Source organism: Ctenopharyngodon idella, chromosome 2, assembly GCF_019924925.1.
Source record: "Ctenopharyngodon idella isolate HZGC_01 chromosome 2, HZGC01, whole genome shotgun sequence".
Lineage (NCBI taxonomy): Eukaryota > Metazoa > Chordata > Actinopteri > Cypriniformes > Xenocyprididae > Ctenopharyngodon > Ctenopharyngodon idella.
Window position 1 is genome coordinate 10,845,617 of NC_067221.1, and position 22,597 is coordinate 10,868,213.

Consider the following 22,597-nt stretch of genomic DNA (forward strand, 5'->3'; position numbering starts at 1 on the left):
CTGGTTAGTCAGGAAAGTTTTCTTAACATTCCTAGAACGTTAGTTTTTGGTTTGTATAATGTTATTCTAACGTTCTCATAACGTTAACTTTACGTTCCCAGAACGTTAATTTTTGGTTTGTATAACGTTATTCTAATGTTCTCATAACGTTATTATAACATTTCCCGAACATTAGTTTTTGGTTCCCAGAAGGTAATTTCTTTTTTTTTGTTTTCTTAATGGAAATTGAACGTTAGTCTTTGGTTTTTATAATGTTATTCTAATGTTATTTTAACGTTCCCATAACGTTATAATGTTCCCCTAACCTCTTTACTCCGATATCATTACCCCACTATACGTTCAGTAATCGTCCAGCACACCCGCGACCCAGTATATAAGCGGCATGGAAAATGGATCTGTATGGACACCAGTAGCCAGCATTATAAATATCTTGTTTTTATGTATTGTTTATTTAATAAAAATTATCTGAACACATCAACCTTGATATATAAGATTATATATCCATAAATAACAATGACTTCAACACAATCTTTTTAAAATATGAAATTTATTATTTTTATTATATGAAATCACAGACATTAAAAAAATGAATAAACATTTATTTGACTTAAAGTAGGATATTAGTAGGCTACATTCATTTCTTACCACTGAAGTGTACAGTTTGTACAGCGGGATATTCTTCTTTTGGTTCATAAACAAAAAACTTATAGATAAACATCATGCTCTCTTCTGTTAGGGGTAGGGGACATTCTTTTATTTTTAGGTTATTAAAAAACACCCTGCAACGTTCCTGGAACGTTATTTTTTGGTTTTCAAAAAAATAACCAAACGGGAACCAAAAACCAACATTAGGGGAACTTTATGGTCTAATCTCCTACACTACAGGAGAAGTAGTGGTCATTTTGAGCAAAAAACCTCAACCGCATCACACTCAACTCTGTCACATATATTTCTCATTGTTTCAGGGTTGTAAACTTGTGACGGTTGGGTTATTCACTTCATTTATGAATAATTTTAATATATAAATAAATAAGTATATATTTATCATCAGCAGCAGAAAGACTGTGTTGTACATGCAGATAGGTTGACCCAGAAAGAAGGGCACAATATGAGAGAGACAAAATTAAAAATATAAAATTGAAGGCAATGTCTCCCTTCAAACCTGTTACATACAGTCTTCAACCCCGTCACTCTATTCTCAACCTTGTCACATTAATATTTTTGGAAAAAAAATAGGGAAAACTATTAAAAATGAAGGCATTTCTTGCTGATTACCACTTGACATGTTAAGGACTAACACAATAAAATTGTGGTTTTAGTTAAACATCTAAATTGAAATCATTTTTACAAAAGAGACCATATACACACAATTTGTCTATTTTTAACTTCAGTCCCATAAAAATGTGAAAATTATTTGTAGTTATTAAACTGTTATGAAGGACACATGATCAGGTAGATGTTTGTTTTATAAGAAGTTTTATATAAAATCCAATTCCATTTTGTCTGTTACAGGGTTGAGAATAAAAGCTATTGAAAAAAACCCTGTAAAAAAGTCTGAAAAAAACCCTGAAAATACTAAAAGGTATTTAATGCCTGAGGTGGGAAAATCAACAGTTTTGTGATTGGCTACATTGCTCAAAGCTGTAAAAACATGTTGTAAATAGAAACCTTTCCAGAGTGCAAACACAGATGCGCACTGGATTGTTTGCCAAATCACCAAATGTGCTTATGGAGAATAACTGATCCTAGACCAGTTATGGGGAAGCTTTATCTCTAAAAGCAATCACAAGCAGCAGCAGTCAGTGGTTTGAGTAAGAAAATTACGCGCTAGTCCCAAATCCGTGGCCAGAAGGGGAAGGAAGCCTAGCCCTGCCTTACACGTGCTCTGCCTATGCTTGGCACAGATTTGATCGATAACATCAACTTGATAACTGCTAAAATAATGCTTGCTTTTCTCTTCTAATTGGGCATCGTTTATGGCTTAATTTAGTCATCTTTAGTGCTTTTTGAAGAATTTTTTTTTTTTTTTCAAAGCTTGAAAAAAAAAAAAAATCCCACCAGGATTTTTCAGGCCCGGCCCGGACCCCCCTAGAAATTTTTAAGCAGGCCTACTATGGTAACAATTTTGGGGGAACTGTTCCCCAGTGATGATCAAACTAGAAACGCCCCTGATCCTAATAACTTTGAAGATACATCATGTTTAATCATGTCTAACACCATGTACTTCGAAATGGTAATAGTACACACCCTCACACTGCTCAATGAGGTCACCAAAAGTTCCATTTATTTAGTGTTATTTTATGTCATAAAGAAATTAAAACAGGCATAACCTCATCCTCCATCCAAAGCTATAATCCGTGTGTTTGTATGTGTGTTTTCTCTACTTTTACTTCTCAGAACTTTGTCCATTACTTTTTCTTTTTTTTTATCTATCAATCAATCAATCAATCGTCTGTCCACCAGTCCATCCATCTTCCCATTAATCTATATTGCTTTAAAATAGCTTTTAAAATGATCAGCGTTTTGAAGCCAAGACGTTATTTCTTCACACCTATTACCCAATACAGGCAATGAATATGATCTGATGAGCACAAATAGCAATGGAGTTAAAAGTGTCTAATGTTTTTGCAACTCTGTGTAAACAAATCGAAGCATTTCTCTTATTTTACTCACTGTTTTTGGCGAGCTCTACGTTTACACGATCACCAAGTAATAGTTTCCTGTAACAAAGATAAAGGCAGATGTTTTCAATTGAGCTCTCAAACCGAGTTCATTTAAAACACGCTTGGTGGGTGTGCTGGGGCGCTATTGTTTTTTTGATGACTTCCCCTACCCCCATCTACCCCCAGATAGGCGGCGGACTGAACCCCTGCAGACTAGAGTCCACCTTCAGTTTTTCGGACTTCCTCGAATTTTGTCAAACTTAGCAGTAAGTTGAACGCGCTTTCTTGATTCTCTGGTCTCCAGAGGCTGAAACGCTGCTTAACTTTTCTCGCGCTGACACTGTGCAGGTTTTTGACTGTTTTTAGACAATGAATCGCCAGCCACCTTTCCCTAGTGTACAGTTATCAGTTTTATTTATCATAAGCTTTTCTCTCACTCATGGATATCCGTCAAGTCTGTTCCAGGGCAACGCATATTCAGGAAACGTTCAAAGGCACAGAAACAAGTAAGTTGCTAAAAAAATTATACGAATGTTTACAGCGGATAGTCAATGAGAATGTGTTCATATCATGTTCTCTGTATCTCATTATATACAAATTATTTAACTCATAAATCTCCTGAGGGACGTTTTAATGCTTGCTATTTATTTTGATTGTGTTTAATCGCTAAAACAACAATTAGGCTAAGTAACAAGAGGTCAATCGATTTATTGAACATTCCTCTTTTCCTCAGTGTTCAGTGGTTCTTTTCATCGTGTTTAAAACATTTGCTTTCATTTTGAAAGAAGATATCATTTTCACTTAACACCATTTTTCACATATGGTTCTGAAAAAAATACAGGACAGTTTGTTTTTGCTCTGCAACAACAAAAGTAACCAACTCAAACTATGCTTATTCTGGTCTTTTTGTTTTGTTTTGTTTTAATCTGTGTCTTGTACAGAAACTGGTGCGCTTTTATTGTCCAAAAGAACGTAAGCTGCGCAGTTCAAGGCAGCGTGGAAAGTCACGTTGAACCTGAACGCGCGCGCTGTCCCGAGCATCAGCCTGACTGTGAGCCACAAATGATGTAAGTACTCGAGAGACCGGGAGGGGTTATGTGGAAGTATTGATGTTCGGTAGTTCTCATCTCACGCTCCTTATGGACTCAAAGACACTACTACACCAAATCCATGATTCATGCTAACTCCAGTTACACATACACAGTTGAGTGTCTATGGTCGACAATTAGTAAAATCCTTTTACGACATAAACAAGAAATATAAACAAGATGTTATTATTCAGTAACTTACAGTTAGCAAGTTTGGCAAAATATTTGCAACACATACACTGAAAAGCGTTCTGGAACAGTGAGTGGAATTCCGTGACAGAGATTTCCAGCCCTGCTCTTTGCGTTTTGTAATCATCACTCTGGATTTTCCAGAACACAGAATTTTTTTCTTTCTTTCACAAAACTTGTTTTCCGAATTTGTGCTTTTCCACACTGCTTACATACTCTAGTCTGGAAACAAAATGAGTGATACAATCAGTAAAATGTTTCAGTGCTCAATACAAAATATCAGCACTCTTGGATCAAACTGGTGTTTTTTAAAATGACCTTTTTTTAGTGTTTTAGATTTTGCAGATTGTGCTGATTCTGTGTCAATACACAGTACAGTGAGGTCCACTCAAGCTGTTCGCAGTTCGCTGGCTAACTTTTTGTTTCAGATATCACTGACAAGTTGTCAGATTTGCTTAATAAGTAGTAAACATTTAGATTAGGGCACACTAAAGACATTCACTTATTCAGTTAAAAGCCCTATTCTGTAATTGTTATGACAGAATTGTGATGCTTAACTATCTGAGGTTCGTTCCTGCTGCACCACTACAGCCACAAGAAATTATACAAGCTGTTGTTTGCTTTAAAAGCCCTTTGGGTCAGACAAGTATTTGATGAATTGAAAATGTGGAGACTGGGAGGTCTTACAGTATATGCATTAAATTGAAATAATTACAATGGAATTTTGACATATACAACAATATAAATTGAAGGCAGCTTTTGAATAGCCAATTAATACAGATTATACTTCAGTGATGAATGTTGATTTCAATCTTGTTTATTTATAAAATCACATTTAAGGTCATGTAAGGAATTAAAAGATGTCATATGTGGCTTTGTCTGAATACTCACTTTCGCACTAGAAGCATTTCGCCGAGCTCTTTTGCTGTCGTCTGAAGCAACTGTGATTTTAATTGTTTGGCTCAATTTGCTGTGGTATAAGAACTAGAATGATTGCACTTCTAATTGCAGCATTATCCATCAGAAGTAACAAGATCAACATCATTAAGTGAAGCTGAACAGACTAGGCCAGAAGACTCTTCTTATTAATCCCTCTGTCTGCGCAAGTTAATGCTTGCCTTTACCTTTTGCTTTCATCCTGTAATAGGGGCAATGCTTTATGGTCCATTACTCACGGTTCAAAGTAATAGCAATAAATAGCTTAAGGCTTGTAAAAGATGGTTTGATCAAATCAAAGTTTTCAAGTTTTTTATTTGTGTTTTTTCATGTCATCCTAATCATGTTTTTTTCTTTTTTCTTTCAGATACCGTACTCGGTTTCGGCCGACTTACAAGATAGCATACAAGACTGTGACTGAGTTAGAATGGAGGTGCTGCCCAGGATACCAGGGCCAAGACTGCAGAGAAGTGAAAGGCTCTCCAAACAGACAGACAGTATATCCACAATCATACCCACAACGGCCACAGCATGGACAAACTCGACCTTCACAAAGTACGTAGTTTGGAAAACTATGGAATTTGATTAGAGTAATTTCCAGGTCTGGATAAGTATGGAAACAAGAAATAAGAGTATGAAAAAATATTCAGGTCACCTATTCAGTTTTCTAATATATAAAATTAAGAATTTCTAAAAATAAATGTATCGTACAAGCAGATAGGGCTGGGTTAAAAGTATAAATTTCTCGATTTTAATCTATTCTCATTTTTATGAACCAATATCATTTCTTAAATCCCAAGAATCTTCTAGTCTATGCTGTTTTCAGTTGATGAATAAACAAATTTTGTTACGTGCCTCCCATCCAATAAATTGCAATAAGCTTTGTTACTTTTGATATGAAACAAAGTCTTAACTTTCAAATTCTTTCCATTTTATTATGAAATTCAAACAACAAATACCGTTTTGCGTTCTTGAATGTGGCATGATAGATTGCTGTAGCGAAGCAGCAGCGCGGCGTGCACATGAACGGATCATCTATTTCGCTTTACTACTAGTTACTACTAGTTTACTACTAGTTTATTTTTCTTGAGAAGATTTACTATGTACTGTACCTGATACAAACCCCAATTAATCGATATCAAATGTAATTGAATCGCAAGCTTGTGAATCGAAATAGAATCAAGAAATTTGTGTCAATACCCAGCCCTACAAGCAGTGTTTTCATGATAAAAATGTAGTGATTGTTTGATTGTCGAACACGACTGAAGTGAATCTCTTTTGAACTTTTGAACACTAAACGAATGTGCATGTGCCACTCAAACCAGCAATAGATAAAAGAGCAAACAATCATCTAAGTTAGACTGTACTTAGCAGTTTGGTGATCATGAAACATCAGACCACAGTATCAAAGTGATGTGTCAGAGGTGAATATCTGCAGGTTATAAAGTGTTTTAAGTTTCTTCTCATAATGTAGGCGATCGTTATCACTTCGAGAAAAGCATTGAAAAACAGAGAAAATAAAAATGTTTACAGATGACTGTACTATTTACCAAAACTAATGCTGAAAATAATGCTGTATTAACTATTTATGTTAAATGTGGTCTGAAAAATCGTTTAGAAGGAGGTCTGGAAATTTAGGTGTGGAAACGTATGAAATTTTGAAAAGAAAAATGTGTATGAAAAAAATGTGTGCGTATACATATATATATATATATACACAGTCAAACCAAAAATTATTCAGACTTTTTTTATATTTTTGATATATTTTTACTAGTGGGTGCAGGACACTATAGTTCATTCATGTAAGTGAGGATAGCGAAATAAAGTAACTGTGACATATTATACCCAAAAATTCTTCATACAGCCGACTACCAGTAAAACTGATAAAAATTTTAAACCAAAAATTATTCAGACACATTGACACATTGAAGTGTTATCTGACATAATTAAGATACGTTTTTTCTGACACAGTTTAACTCTGAGATCTTGTCATATTTTATTACCATTTTTTTAAACTATAGTGAATAAACTGTATTAATGAATGAAATACTCAAGCTGTCTGAATAAATTTTTACTTTGACTGTATATATATAATATATATATTCACTGATTAATGCCTTAATTAAAAAAAAAAAAATGTATTTTGTTACAGCAGGGCCAGAGCGTCGAGAAACCGTACAATATGATATCAGACGAGGAGCTGACAAAACACGCATGTTGGAGGAAGAAGTGCAGCGTCTCTCACAGACTGTGCTGGATCTTCAAGCAGCCATGACGGGTATGGCTGAGAACCTGCGGATAGACTTACAGGAGGACACCAGCAAGATGCTCATTACCCTCCTCAATGACAGGACTTCACCCGACAGCGCAAGAACGGGAGGCACGGAGGAGAGTGTGGTGCTTCTGGATGGCCACCAGGCCACGAGAGGCCACACCCATGGAGAAAGAGAAATCGAGACGGTGTTGGCCAGGCTCAACGATGTGACAGATGCTCTCAAAAGCAAAGACGAAGCTCTTGAGGAACTGAGGGGAACAGTGAAAGGGCATGATGGGCAGATCCGAATTCTTATGGATAGTAGCTCTCAAGGCCTACCAGTCACAGGTGCTGCTGCTCAAGATATAGACATCCTTCAGACTTATATTGATGGGAAATTTGAGAAGCTCAAGAAGGAGCTTGTTGTAAACATGGAAGACGAGATGACTAAGATGAAAAATGTGTGTGATGAAAAGATTCAATCTCTTCAAAAAGCATGTGGAGAAGGAAAGGAGAGCGGCTATTTGAGCCTCACCGATCTAGTGCACAACAAGGAAGCTGAGCTTAGAAAGGAGATCCGTGAGCTCAGATTGGATTTGTCCACGTCAGATGGTCTAATGCGTGCGAACCGCCAAACCGCCAGTGGAATAGATGATAGTGACTACAACGACTTGAGGAAGGAACTTGTTCGAGTGGCAGATGCCCATCGTGTCCTGAACGCCAGAGTGGACAACGAGCTAGAGCATCTGTCCTCGCTAAAGACGGAAGACCTGCTTGGTTCACGCATTGAGGACCTGGAGGACAGGATGAACGTCACTGAGAGGAATGCAGAGACTTATTGCTTCTATGTGGATGAAAAACTTACCAAGGAAATTATGGATCAAGTAGCTATGCTACGTCAACTCCTGGATCAGAAACTCGATGCTATGCAGGATCAGTTCACTTCCATGTTGATTGAGATGAGCAACAACTCTTTCCCAGTGATGCCTAGCGATTCTGTTGATGCTCTGCAAACTCAGGTTAACACTAACAGGCACCTTATACAGGGGTTGGAGGACAAGTTTAATGCAATTGGGCAAATATGCTCAACTGACTGCAAAACCAACCTACCAACCGATTCCCAAAAGCCAGATGGTCTAGATAGTCTTGTAAAGGTCTTGAGAACTGATCTGAATGTTTTACGTTCTGATTTTGTGAACAACATAGCAAAGCTTCATGCATTAGAGGATACTATTAGGATGTCACCTGAGAAACAATTCATCAATGCACATATGCAGGACACCCGCAAAAGACTAAATGCATTGACTGACAACGTTAATGGCTTGACTGGAGCTATAACGGGATTGGGAGACACAGTTAGCAAATTTAGCCAAGACCTTTACACTTTGAACTCTACGTGTTGCCAGACAGGACAGGTAAGCGGTCCTTCTCTCCGGGTAGAAACTGGCAAACCAACTCAAAACCAGATCGAGGAGCTAAAAGACAAAGTGGATGCACTGACCGCTCATGTGACCACGGAGTTGAGCTTGTGTAAGTCCAACGCAGCTGGAGTAGCTGAGGGTATGTCGGTGGTGGATGGCAGAGTGACGGCTCTGGAGAAGATCTGTGGAAGGCTTGACGGTGGGACAAACAATATCCAGGACCTTTCAGGGGAATTGGAGAGGAAGGTGGCACAGATGAACCACACTCTGGGCAGTCATTCAGGAGAAATCACAGCCCTTCAGAACTCCCTTCTGAATTTTCAGAGCCAACTAGCAGGAATGGCTAAGCAGATCCTTAAGGACCATACAAGTAAAACACAAGGTAAGCTTTCTCAGATGTTGAAGGCAAAATGAGGAGGTATTTCCAATAATCTAACAGTTTGGAGTCTATGGCATGCTATGTTTTGCAGTGGAACCGTTCTCCATACTGAACCAATAAGGGGATGCATATACAATAACCTGTTTTCCCCCAAGCTGTTAAGAGGCAGGGGGCCAGCAAAGGTTTCCTGTGCCCTTTGTATGTGCCTGTAATGTGTCAAAACAACAGTTAGGCACTTTGGAATGGATTCTTTTGCTTTTTTTTTCTCACAAAATCCTTAGTATGCGATCTATAATGATTAAATGATCTAAATGATTCTAGATCAGTCCTGATCAGTACACTTTAACCTAAAAAATATATACAACACAGTAAATATACATAGAATATACATTTAGCCTCACAGAAACATTGATCTTCAGTGTTCAGTGGTCTTTATGAGTGAAGTTGTGTGGTCTTTAAATATCTTTTTGTCTTGCCCAGCTTTCTCCACCTATAACATTTAGAACTGGCGAGCGAGTTCAGTTGCAGGCAGATCTGTTACTCATTAAGTTTCAAGTCAACGTACGGGCCTCAAGAGGTGATGAATTCCCACACCCCTCTGCAGATGTTCAGCTATGAGACGACTGTGATGTCACTAGAGAACATACATTCTCCAAAACTCTCTTTAAAGGGTGATGTCATCATTCCTGATAAGGGTGGAGGTCCGTCTCATACAGAAACTAAAGCTGTTTTCCCAAGTGCTCTGGCTAAAAACCAGACTGACTGTGTTGATGGGCCCATTGTCTAAGATCTGAGGGAACTTTAACATTTATGCAGTGTTAATACACAATAAAATTGTTCTTTAACCTAAAAAAAAAAGTGTTGCAGGCTTGCAGCCAATTAAAACGCTAAATCCGATGCGGTCAGAAATAATGCTATCTATAGCGTGAAAGAGACCAACCTGTGTGGCCCGATTCCCAAACATATAACGGTAACACTTTATTTTGATGGTCCCTTTTAGACATTCTGTTGACCGTAAGTAATGTTGCACTTACATGCCGACTAACTGTCATTAGAGTATAAGTAGACTGTCATCTTGATATCTGCTAACACTTTATTGTGGTGGTCCCCCAGCATTCGACTAACTATATGTAGCTTTGCAAGTACGTCAACTTATTCTACTAACCCTAACCCCTTATTCTACTAATACTACCTCTACCCCTAACAATCTACTAATACTCAACTAATACGTTAATGCGAGTTTGTTGACATGTAGGTGCAACCAGAGCTGGGTAGTAATGGATTACATGTAATCTGGGTTACGCAATCAGATTCCAAAAATCAAGTACTTGTAATTAGAGTAAACTACTTTTTAAAATACTGGTAATTAGACTAGTTACTTTTTTATGGATAACATGATTACATATTATTTACACAATGGCAGTAAGTTGTTCACGATTCATTGATTCTCCTAATTTTTCATTTTTTTAACGTTTATATTTTTTTCATAATAAACCTGCACTCAAAAAAATGATACGTTGGATTTACTTATTTTTTTTATGTCAACAGGTTCCACGTAACATGGTTATGCTGCATTTAATTAAAATTATTTATTTCAGTTAACTTAAATTTATTACATAAGGTTAACTCAATGCTATTTAGTTGAATTAGGTTAACATTCTTAATTTTGTCCAAAACCATTAAGTTTAATTATCCTTAAAATCCAGTTTAATTGGTTAGTTTATTCAGTGGATGCATTCAAGAACAATTTTCACAAAATCTTTACTCTGTAAAGACTCTTATTGTTAGGTGTTAGCCAGAAGATGGTTTTCTCCATCTATGACATGCCCAAAATAGCTGTTTTTATTATTAAAACAACTATATTTGTTGTTAGCAGGTCCTCAACCCAAGCACATGTTCTACACTTCTCCACAATGGTAACCCCAAAACTATTAACATAACAGAAACTTTTAAATACCAACATAATAGAACAGTAAACATTAAAAAGTCTCTCCATTTTCTCATGTTGCTAAAAACTGCTTAAAATAACACTTTATTTCAACATTTACTCTCTCAGATCAGCCCCTTTGCAAAGCATGATGGGAAGTGAAAGTCCTGTTTGATTGAGTCCTGGTTGAGTTTACTTGATTGAAACAGGTTATTTTAATAAGAAAACATCAAGTTAAGTCAAAAAGTAATCGTTTCAAGTCAGTTTAACATGAAGCAATTAAATTTGAACCAGAAACCTAATACAATGGTGTTGAATCAAAATAAGTTGTTTAAATAAAGTGAACAGCATCAAAAAATCATTTTTTTGAGTGTGCCACTTATATACGTTTGTGATTCTTCGAGTTTTTCTGGCGGTGAGGGGGAAATATAGATAAATATATATATATGAAATAATATAATAATAATAATAATATATGAAATATAGATGAAATATTTGATGTAGCAGTGATATTTCTGTGAATTTCATGTTTTTCAATATTTGTTTTTGTAATGTTGCTGTTTTCTAAATTTACTTAATTTTAAGTAAATATGTTTTAAAATCATAAGATGTGATTTTGTTTTATTCAGTGTTACTGTCAGCAAACATTAACAGGTACATTAGTGTTAGTATTTTGAAATATTAACCATACATTGCACTTTAAAAAGAATCTGTTGAGACTCTTGTTGGCTAACAGAATATGTTTTTTGGAATATATTTTTTCTTTGTATCTGTCAAAATAGTACAAGATTATCCTACAATGTATGTGACATCAAATAAGGGTTAGCACAAAAGTAATCTAAATGTAATCCAAAAGTAGTCAGATTACGTTACCAAAAATGTGTAATCTAAGAGATTATATTACTGATTACAAATTTTGTCATGTAATTTGTAATCAGTAACTGATTACAATTCATAAGTAATCTACCCAGCTCTGCATTACTTATAGTCAGAATGTCTAAAGGGGACCATCGAAATAAAGTGCAACCCATAAACTCTTATGAGCCGGTTCTTTTTAATGAATCAGACACATACAGCTGAACTGTAAGTCTTAAATCTCTAGTTAATCTAGGCACTTTAATTTTGTCAGTAGATTTTGTTAGTGAGGAAAAAAAAATCAATGAAATATGTAACCTCACATTGTGTTTGGTACTGTGGTTTAATATATAGCATAATATGTAGGCTAATTATTGGGCTGCAGTGCATTCATGCCGTTTCTGAATAGACTCTGAAATTGAAAAGTCATTAAAAATCTCGTAATGAGGCGAATAAATTACATTTCTTTATTTCCAAATATCTATTTCTTACTAAAAAGAATCTGTAATGGAACTGGAATCATAAAAAGGAATCCATTGAATTTTTCTTGATTCCCATCCCTAGTTGTGGGACATGATACAGTTAAAACTTTCAAGTCAGAAACACAATAGCCCTTATCCCTGAATAGCTTCAGCATTACTCAAACTCTTTGGCCGCTGATCATGGCAGAGGCACATTGCACAATTCTGGAACGGCCCATCCAGCTGCGTCTCTGTGACAAAGTGACCAAGCTCAGTTTCTTGTAATTTACTCTAATGGCTTTTCATTGATTTTTCATTAGTTATTTCTTCATGATTCAGGGCATCAATTAAGCCTGGGAACGTTTGAGGTCTGCATAGAAAACACCCTCAACTAATGTTGATTCATTTTTCTGGCCGCAAATCAGGCGTGTTCAGAAAACTCCTCACTGTTTGCTTTGGAGACAATGACTTAATTTCAGTTCTTGAACACATCTTGAACCATTTCCATGTTCTGTGGAAACATTTGTGAGGCAATGATATTGTTTTGCGTTATCCTGATACCCCCAAAAATGGATATGAACTTTGAATAGGGTTCTCTTCCTCCCCACGCTCTTATCAGCCGTGTCCTCGTTCCTTTCTCTCTCTTCCTGCTGATTAATATCTCTCTGTCAAGAGGATGTCAGGGAAGCTCTTTCCTGCTTTCACTGAATGTGTTTATACTCTTGTTTTACTCCATGTAACATTGTGTGAAGACATAAACAGACTTTTATGAAGGTGTTCCCATTTGCGTCAAGGTTAAAGTTCCTCTGGGTCTAGAGAAACCAAAGTGGAAGTTCTCAGACTGGATCAGGCCAAGAGGTCTGGTCATTACAGCAGGGTGCAGCTTTAGCTATTTCATTTTGTGTGTTTGTGTACATGTATCCATGCACAAAATCACCACGCCCCGCAGATTTTTTTGCCTTCCAAACCCGAAACTGTCAACAAAAAGACCATTCAGATTAAATCTTCTGTTCATCAACTAAATATGTTTTAAATATGGCTCTCCACATCACAGTGTGGTGAATCCTTAATTCCAGTTGAGTGCTTTTGACTCATTAAACCCACAGCTTTGTGTCGCCCGAGTCCTTGCATCCAGTATTTAAAATCATTATGATTTACTCTGAAACATGTGTTTGTCTTGCTGCCGTGAGGCATTATGTGTGTGATGAGTCTGTTATTTGCTCAGACTGTCAAACAGGCTTCTGGGAAACACACAGATAGATGCCTGTTATCCTTTGGGAGATTTAATGTATGTGGGTGGGAATATGTTTGTGTGAAATCCGATATTTGGGCAGCATCTTAAATGCAGACAAACGGCACTGACGCAGGATTTTAGCTGTGTCCATTTTGCCAATATGAGTTGATTAGCTCTGAAGTGAACCCATGGGACTCAAGCTCCACCCCTCTTTTGAATCACTTCCTACTACAGCCAATAAAATCCGGAGTCCAAATAGACCCTAATGTCAGGAATGACGCATTACACTTCTCGATTTAGACAGCAGCATCTGGTAGGACAGGAAAGTTGTTTTTTCGCATCGCTTTAGAAAAGCTTATAACATACTGACAGTGAAAGGGGATTAAAAAGAAAATTCGAGGTTTTGGAAAAGAGTGAGAGATCTTTAGGGCTGGAAGTGTGAGCTGGTAACAAACGATTTTCTCCCTCATTAGACTTCAAGCTGACAGCACTGCATAAAGGCCAAAAGCCTTTGTAAATAAGGTGCACTGTGAAGTTCAAAAACACTTGAATTGAACATTAAAGCTCTCTGTGGTGTTTTATTTACAAGCTTTGGCAAAAGTACTTTTAAAGTTTGGCTGGTTTTACAAGCTGTTAAACGCCATAACCTTATATTTTTGTGTTTGGGCCATGATATCCTATATAGCTGATAAACAGACAGTTCACTCAGAATTGAAAGTTGTCATCATTTACTCACCCTCATGTCATTCCAAAACTGTATGAATTTCTTCTGTGGAACACAAAAGAACATATTTTGCCTATTTTCTGATATTATGTCTGTTTTTGTATTCCCCCCAAATTAAGATATTTTTGATGAAATCCAAGAGCTCTCTGACTCCTCCATAGACAGCAATATAATCAACACTTTCAAGGTGCAGAAAGGTACTAAAGACATCATTAAAACAGTCGACGTGACTACAGTGGTCCAACCTTAATGTTATGAAGTGACGAGAATTCTTTTTGTGCACAAAAACAAAACAAAAATAACGACTTTATTCAACAATATTTTCTGTCTGATTCTCATACGTTGTTTACATCCAGCACCTCCAGGTTCTACGTCAGAACGCCGACTCATTATTGTCTGGCTCCTGCGTCAGCATCACACGCATGCGTCGTGCAGCTCACGTGATCAGCTTTGGCCAATACTGAGCCGGCATTTGGACGTAAACACGGAAGCCTTCACTGTGCTTACTGCATCATCTGTGCATGGATAATGACAGGAAGAGAAGAGATTGTTGAATAAAGTTATTCTTTGTTTTGTTTTTGGGCACAAAAAGTATTCTTGTCGCTTCATAAAATTAAGGTTGAACCACTGCAGTCACGTCGACTGTTTGAATGATGTGTTGATTATGATGATGATGAATGATGTTGATTATATTGCTGTCTATGGACGAGTCATATACCTCTCAGATTTCATCAAAAATATCTTCATTTGTGTTAAGTCTTACGGGTGTGGAACAACATGAGGGTGAGTAATTAATGACAGAATTTTCACTTTTGGGTGAACTAACCCTTTACAAATGCAATTTACATATATAGTACAATGACTTACACCTCTTCTATAATGATGAGAGTGCTTAAATTACTTTTATTTGATATTTTAGGGGGTATAAAGTAGAAAATATCTGAGTCATACATCTGTCCAGTGTCGATAATGAAGAAGAAAAAAAGCCTCATTAAAAGAATGAAAGTAGTTAAAAAAACACACACTTTTAACATGAATAAACTTTTTTGGAAATAATGATTAAGATGTTTATTCAAAGTGTAATGAAAATGTTATTTGTTGCTTGATTACAGCAAATGAGTCATTACATTTTTCAAAACCATGTGAAACCAACATGAATACAAATAGCATATTTTGCATAATTTGCACTCGTCTTAAATTTTTTTAAAAGTTTATTTTCCTGTATCGTTGACACTTACACTACCATTCAAAAGTTTTTTTTTTTTTTTTTCAAAAAGAAAAGTTATTTAAATAGAAAACATATTTTAAATTGTAATAATATTCCAAAATTTGACATACCCTGAATGGGTAATGTATATCATTGACCTGTTTATTTAATGGCCATTTGGGTTTATTATCCTAAATCTCTATTTTATTTTTCACAGGACTGCCTGTTCGGCAAGCGACACCTGCGTCTGTCCCACTAACTGACACTAGAGCTCCAACACAACCCATGAGACATTATGTTCCTCATATCCACATACCTTTGATCATACCCCATAGAACAGTACCAGTCCCCACTGGCCGTCCCTATGTGCACCAGCCATACGTCCCACACCAGTCTTACTTCCCTCAGCCACCCGGCAGCCCCAGGCATCCCATCCATTCCGTACAACCCCATCAACCTGCCGTACACCAGCCAGTGGTGGTCACGGGGCAAGCTGGCCCACCTGGGTATGTAGGGTCACGTAGGGTCACGGTCAGACGGGATCAGAGCGCAGAGGACTCAAGAACACCTGTGAAAGGATTTGCAGGTGCTCCAGGTATAAAGTAGAATTAATAATAGAAATGTTTGGAAGCTCATGCCTGAAATGTCAAAAGTATTGGATCGTTTTTTCCCCTCTTCCCATAGGTTATCCTCCTGTCAGCCCTGTCTCATATGATACCAAACAACCTCATTCATCAGGTATATTTTTTCTTTCTTTTCAGTGTTTGCGTTTATAACATATTTTTGGTGGAAACATTGCTACAATTTACAGAATTATGAGTATTAATTCTCATTACAGTTGCTCATGTCCCATGGAGTCCTGCATATCAAAGACCCATTGCTACTCCAGGTAACAAGTTATAATGCAGTAAAATTGTTCACAGATTAAATTTTACCAAAAAATGTAAAAAAGGATTTTTAAATATTCCAGCTATTTACAGTTTCGTAACTTGTGAACAGGGTCCAAATTAACACTTGCCAAGTGCAAGCTGCAGGCAAAAATTGGCTTTGGCAAGTTCCTTGTCAGTGCCTGGTAACTTTATTAGGAACTGCGACATAACACATGGGAAAGTGGAACTGTAAAAGTGATAGTCTGACTTGCATGATTCAAATCAAAGACATACTTTACCTTCAAGAAAATTGTCTCAACATGGGTGCCTTCTAGCAACTTTACTTTATGGAAAGTTCAAGGATTTGCCGTTTTTTTTTTTTTTTTTCCCACCAGAGCACCAGAGTGGTGACTCCAAAATGACAGAATAAGAAACAAAATCACATTGTCATCATGTTCTTGAGGTGAATACTTGCTGGCCAAAAAAATAAAAAATAAATAATAAATAAAATTTGACTATTTGTGCTTTCTGAGAAAATAATGTTTATTTTCTTATCCATTGGCAGATAGTTTTTCATAGTTTTAAGCATAAACCTTAATACATTTGAAGAGTTAATTTGCAAAAAAAATGATAAAGCGCCCTTGTTGTTTGTGTACAGAAACCGACAAGTCTGTTTTAGCGAATCAGCGCGCAGTATAGAGGTCAGGTGACAAGGCTTCTATAGTCACTTCAAAAGGACGCGCTAGCTGAGGGGAGCTTCGTCAAAGCTGACTAAAAGTGATCGAGGATTAATAATTTCGACTCCTGCAAGTCCTTGTACACCATACACGTCTTGCATGCTGAACCCTTGGTTGTCCTTTTGCATTTGTTTGTTTATGTGTGTGTGTGTGTGTGCGCTAGGGTGACCACCATCAAACAAACCAAATGTGGGACAATGTGGGACATGTTACCAACACTAAAACATAACCTGAAGCTGTTGTATAATGTCTAACTTAATAAAAATTGTATTCTGCCTTTCAGCTGATAAAAATACTTTGTTCTTTAGTCCAGAAAACACCATTACATCACAATGTAACATAACAGTCTTATATATTAAGAATATATTAAACCAAAAACTTAAATATTTTTAGAAAGGATGTGGATTAAAACAACCACAGCGAGCAACAAGTTGATCAATTCTATTCTCCTCCAGCACAAGAGAGCACAGCCCAGTCTTCACTAAAAGAACATTTGCTCTTTTTTGTTGCCATTATGTCGCCTTGTAAAATTTTAATTTACCGAATTATCCATTTGTTTTCTGACAGGGAACACATGGAACAAAATCACCGCTCCGCATTTTGATTGACATCCGTCAAAACTTACTAGTGGCCGTGTTTACTCCTTTCTTTTCAACCATTGGATAGGATTTAAAAAACGGCTGTTGTATTTGTGTAAGGCGGGATGTTACTTCTGTCAAAGCGCTGTTAAATATAGGTGAAAAACTACGCAACAAAAAGAAGAAATAAAATGCTTTCTTAAAAAGGCAAACGAACGCATGCACATTTTCTTAATATTATAATTAAAAACCAACAGACTGATGAAAATGCAGGACATTTTCTCAATATGCGACGTGCGGGACAAGGAGTGAAAATGCTGTGCGGTACAACGCAAAGCGGGACGGGTGGTCACTGTGTGCGTTTGTGTGCTCGCGAGTGTTTGAGTGTGTTTTAAATGCAATTACTTGGTTTCGTTTAACTCGGAAACATGAAATGTGGGAGTTATCTGCTTTTGCCAAAAAACAAAATTTTAATATACAGGTGCTGGTCATATAATTAGAATATCATCAAAAAGTTGATTTATTTCACTAATTCCATTCAAAAAGTGAAACTTGTATATTATATTCATTCATTACACACAGACTGATATATTTCAAATGTTTATTTCTTTTAATTTTGATGATTATAACTGACAACTAAGGAAAATCCCAAATTCAGTATCTCAGAAAATTAGAATATTACTAATGACCAATACAAAGAAAGTATTTTTAGAAATCTTGGCCAACTGAAAAGTATGAACATGAAAAGTATGAGCATGTACAGCACTCATTACTTAGTTGGGGCTCCTTTTGCCTGAATTACTGCAGCAATGCGGCGTGGCATGGAGTCGATCAGTCTGTGGCACTGCTCAGGTGTTATTAGAGCCCAGGTTGCTCTGATAGTGGCCTTCAGCTCTTCTGCATTGTTGGGTCTGGCATATCGCATCTTCTTCTTCACAATACCCCATAGATTTTCTATGGGGTTAAGGTCAGGTGAGTTTGCTGGCCAATTAAGAACAGGGATACCATGGTCCTTAAACCAGGTACTGGTAGCTTTGGCACTGTGTGCAGGTGCCAAGTCCTGTTGGAAAATGAAATCTGCATCTCCATAAAGTTGGTCAGCAGCAGGAAGCATGAAGTGCTCTAAAACTTCCTGGTATACGGCTACGTTGACCTTGGACCTCAGAAAACACAGTGGACCAACACCAGCAGATGATATGGCACCCCAAACCATCACTGACCGTGGAAACTTTACACTGGACCTCAAGCAATGTGGATTGTGTGCCTCTCCTCTCTTCCTCCAGACTCTGGGACCCTGATTTCCAAAGGAAATGCAAAATTTACTTTCATCAGAGAACATAACTTTGGACCACTCAGCAGCAGTCCAGTCCTTTTTGTCTTTATCCCAGGCGAGACGCTTCTGACGCTGTCTGTTGTTCAAGAGTGGCTTGACACGACAGCTGAAACCTATGTCTTTCATACGTCTGTGCGTAGTGGTTCTTGAAGCACTGACTCCAGCTGCAGTCCACTCTTTGTGAATCTCCCCCACATTTTTGAATGGGTTTTGTTTCACAATCCTCTCCAGGGTGCGGTTATCCCTATTGCTTGTACACTTTTTTCTACCACATCTTTTCCTTCCCTTCGCCTCTCTATTAATGTGCTTGGACACAGAGCTCTGTGAACAGCCAGCCTCTTTTGCAATGACCTTTTGTGTCTTGCCCTCCTTGTGCAAGGTGTCAATGGTCGTCTTTTGGACAACTGTCAAGTCAGCAGTCTTCCCCATGATTGTGTAGCCTACAGAACTAGACTGAGAGACCATTTAAAGGCCTTTGCAGGTGTTTTGAGTTAATTAGCTGATTAGAGTGTGGCACCAGGTGTCTTCAAAGTTGAACCTTTTCACAATATTCTAATTTTCTGAGATACTGAATTTGGGATTTTCCTTAGTTGTCAGTTATAATCATCAAAATTAAAAGAAATAAACATTTGAAATATATCAGTCTGTGTGTAATGAATGAATATAATATAAAAGTTTCACTTTTTGAATGGAATTAGTGAAATAAATCAACTTTTTGATGATATTCTAATTATATGACCAGCACCTGTATATATAAAAAAAACATACAAAATTAAAGTTAATTGAAAGTAAGTTACCTGTATTTTTTAGAGTTATTATTACTTAATCAAAACAACCCATCTGCAGTTTGATTGATATTACTTAGAATGCACAATAATAATTAAAAAAAACATTATTTGTGAGAATTAATAAAAACTGAGTTATCTGTTTTTGCAAATGAACTCTTCATTTATTTATGCTTAGTTTATCTGATTTATGATTTAGAATTGATCAATTAAGTAAAATAAACTTGTCAAAGGCAGTGTTATTGTTAACTAAATCTAAAAACTATTGTTTTGTTAGTTGAAATATAGCTGAAATAAAATATTAACAAAACCAACTGAAATAAAATAAGTTTAAGCCGAAGTACTAAATTGACTAAAACTAAAAATAATAAATAATAAACTGAAATAAAAATAAAGCAAAATAATTACAAATATAATTTAAAAAAAAAGAAAAGACAAAAGCACAAATTTAAAATGAAAACTGACAATATAAAAATAAAAGCAAATTCAAAATATTATTAAATAAGCAGTATTTGAATCTAATTTACTTTTGATTATTTATATATTATTTATTAATAAAATAGTTTTTTTTCTTTTCTGTGCTGTTCAGGAAAAGGTTAAATCTTTGTAATTTGAAGAATTTTTATTAAGTTTCATGGCCAGTTTCAATTGACTCACCATTGGCAGGTGTGGCAAAGTTAATTTTGGACCCTGCTTGTAATGATCAAAACGTACATGTCAAGATCAGAATGCCTCTCAAACATGTGATGTTCATGCATGTCTCTTCTTCCCAATAGTGTCACAGCAGAACTCCTTGACGGACCCATTCTCTTTCTCTGCTGGCCTTACACGGCAAACTTTCTCAGGGGACTTTGGTATCATTCGCTTTGATAGGGTGCTAGTCAATGATGGAGGACACTATAACCCTCAGACAGGTAAACAGAAACTTGAGATAAACGTGTTCAGATTAAGGTTGAGTGGTTCCCAACTGGTTTTACATCAAGAAAACATATTTGATAATAGTTTTTAAGAGGTTTCCGTATGGGCTTTCAGTGTACAACCTATATCCTACTTGATATAGTGTCTCCTCCCCCTCTGTAGGGATCTTCACGGTTCCCGCTGATGGCCGTTATTTGGTGACTGCGGTTCTAACAGCTCCGCGGGGCGAGCATGCAGAAGCCGTGCTCTCGGTGTCCAATCGCAGCATGCAGAAGTTGGACACAGCGGGTTACTGGAGTGGCCACCCGCGGCTGCCCCGAGATCAGTGCGCTTGTGGGGGGTCTGCATCCTTCAGCCTCATCCTCCCTCTCCGGCGAGGTGACACCGTGGCCTTGGTCCGCACTGCCGGGAAGCTAGCGGTTTCTGAATCTAGAGAGATCCTCTCCACCTTCAGCGCTATATTCCTCTACTCCCCTCAAGCCAAGAGATAACCCCGTCACTGAGAGGGTTACTAATGTGACTTTTACCACAAATTTAGCCATTCACAATGCTGCCTCATGCGTAAAGGTGTGCTCACGTTAGCAAAATTTCTGCAAAATTTCCATGAGGCAAATTGGCGTGACCATTTTTTGCCCTCACACGAAATTCCCAATCACATGGATTCCTATTAAAATGAGTGGATTTCACCTGCGAAAATTTGCTGAACAATGGTAAATGTGACTGCACCTTAAAGGGACTGTTCACCCAAAAATTAAATTTCTGTCATTAATTACTCACCCTCATGTTGTTCCACACCTGTAAGACCTTCGTTCATCTTCGGAACCCAAATTAAGATATTTTGATGAAATCCTAGAGGTTTTTTAATCCTCCATTAAAAAAAAGCAATGACATTACCGTCATTCAAAGCCCAGAAAAGTAGTAAAAACATCGTTAAAATACTCAACATGACTACAGTGGTTCAACCTTAATATTATGAAGCGAAGAGAATACTTTTTGTTGGCAAAAACAAAAATAACGACTTTATTCAACAAATTCGTCTCTCACCTGTCATTCTCATACGCTATTTTCATTGCAGAGCTTCTGTTTACACGTCCAAACGCCGGATCATTATTGGCTAATGATGTTTTTACTACTTTTCTGGTCCTTGAATGATGGTAATTTTGTTGCTTTCAATGAAGGATAAAAAAACCTCTCAGATTTCATCAAAAATATCTTAATTTATGTTCTGAAGATGAACGAAGGTCTTATGGGTATGGAATGACATGAGGGTGAATAATTGACAGAATTTCATTTTTGGGTGAACTAACCCTTTAAGACTACGCAATAGAGTTTGGCTTTGGTTATTTATCAGAAGCACAAGATTGAGTCGTGTTAGAATTTTAAAGGTGGAATGAATTTGAGGTGTTAAAATATCAATCAGCAATGCAACAAATTTGTTGCCAAATTAAACAGGGCATACCATTTGCTCTTAGTAGTAATCCATATATTTGCAACAATCTATATAGTTTCTTTTAAAATTGTGATCTTAAAAAATATCTATAAATATAAAAGCAGGTTTATATATATTTTTTTCAACATTAAATTAACAAATGCATACTTTTTTATCCTTTTAAAAATGGTTCAACAGGTTCAACACTTCTTTTACAGCCAATATTTTTTATGTATTTAAAAAAATATATATAAATAAATAAACTACCATGATTTAAGGGCTTGTGAGTGTCATTTTCAGGGTATGGGATAAGGGATTTTTTTTCATTTTTTCCAAAAGATGATCAAAAAATATGCACAGCTGCAATCCAGTGTAACATTTTAAATGCACTTTGTGTGAGCCAATAAAAAAAATTATACTGCAAAATTCACATTTGGGTGTGAAAAATTAAAAACTGATCTGTCGTCTTTAGCAAGAAGCCTGTATTATTTTATATCTAAATAATCTGTAAAACTAATTTTCCCCAGAAACTGGGCTATTGTGCCAAGTATAAAATTTACACAAAAAACACCCTTGTGGGCAGTGCTCAGACATATGGCACAGCTGTGCT

At 36.7% G+C, this 22,597-nt stretch overlaps 1 protein-coding gene across 2 annotated transcripts; it reads left to right on the forward strand.

The window, feature by feature from the left end:
* Positions 1–2,753: 2,753 nt before the first annotated feature.
* emilin2a (elastin microfibril interfacer 2a) lies at positions 2,754–22,264 on the forward strand. Of its 2 annotated transcripts, none has more exons than XM_051915608.1 (9): positions 2,754–3,169; positions 3,605–3,730; positions 5,244–5,431; positions 7,032–8,933; positions 15,556–15,933; positions 16,023–16,076; positions 16,177–16,227; positions 20,417–20,554; positions 20,721–22,264. In XM_051915608.1, the coding sequence occupies exons 1-9, from the start codon at positions 3,033–3,035 to the stop codon at positions 21,047–21,049; spliced, it is 3,303 nt and encodes a 1,100-aa protein (XP_051771568.1). In that variant the 5' UTR covers positions 2,754–3,032; the 3' UTR covers positions 21,050–22,264. The 2 variants fall into 2 exon arrangements, with proteins under 2 accessions (XP_051771568.1, XP_051771558.1); XM_051915598.1 differs by having other exon boundaries at positions 2,755–3,169; positions 7,029–8,933.
* The last annotated feature ends 333 nt before the right edge of the window (positions 22,265–22,597 follow it).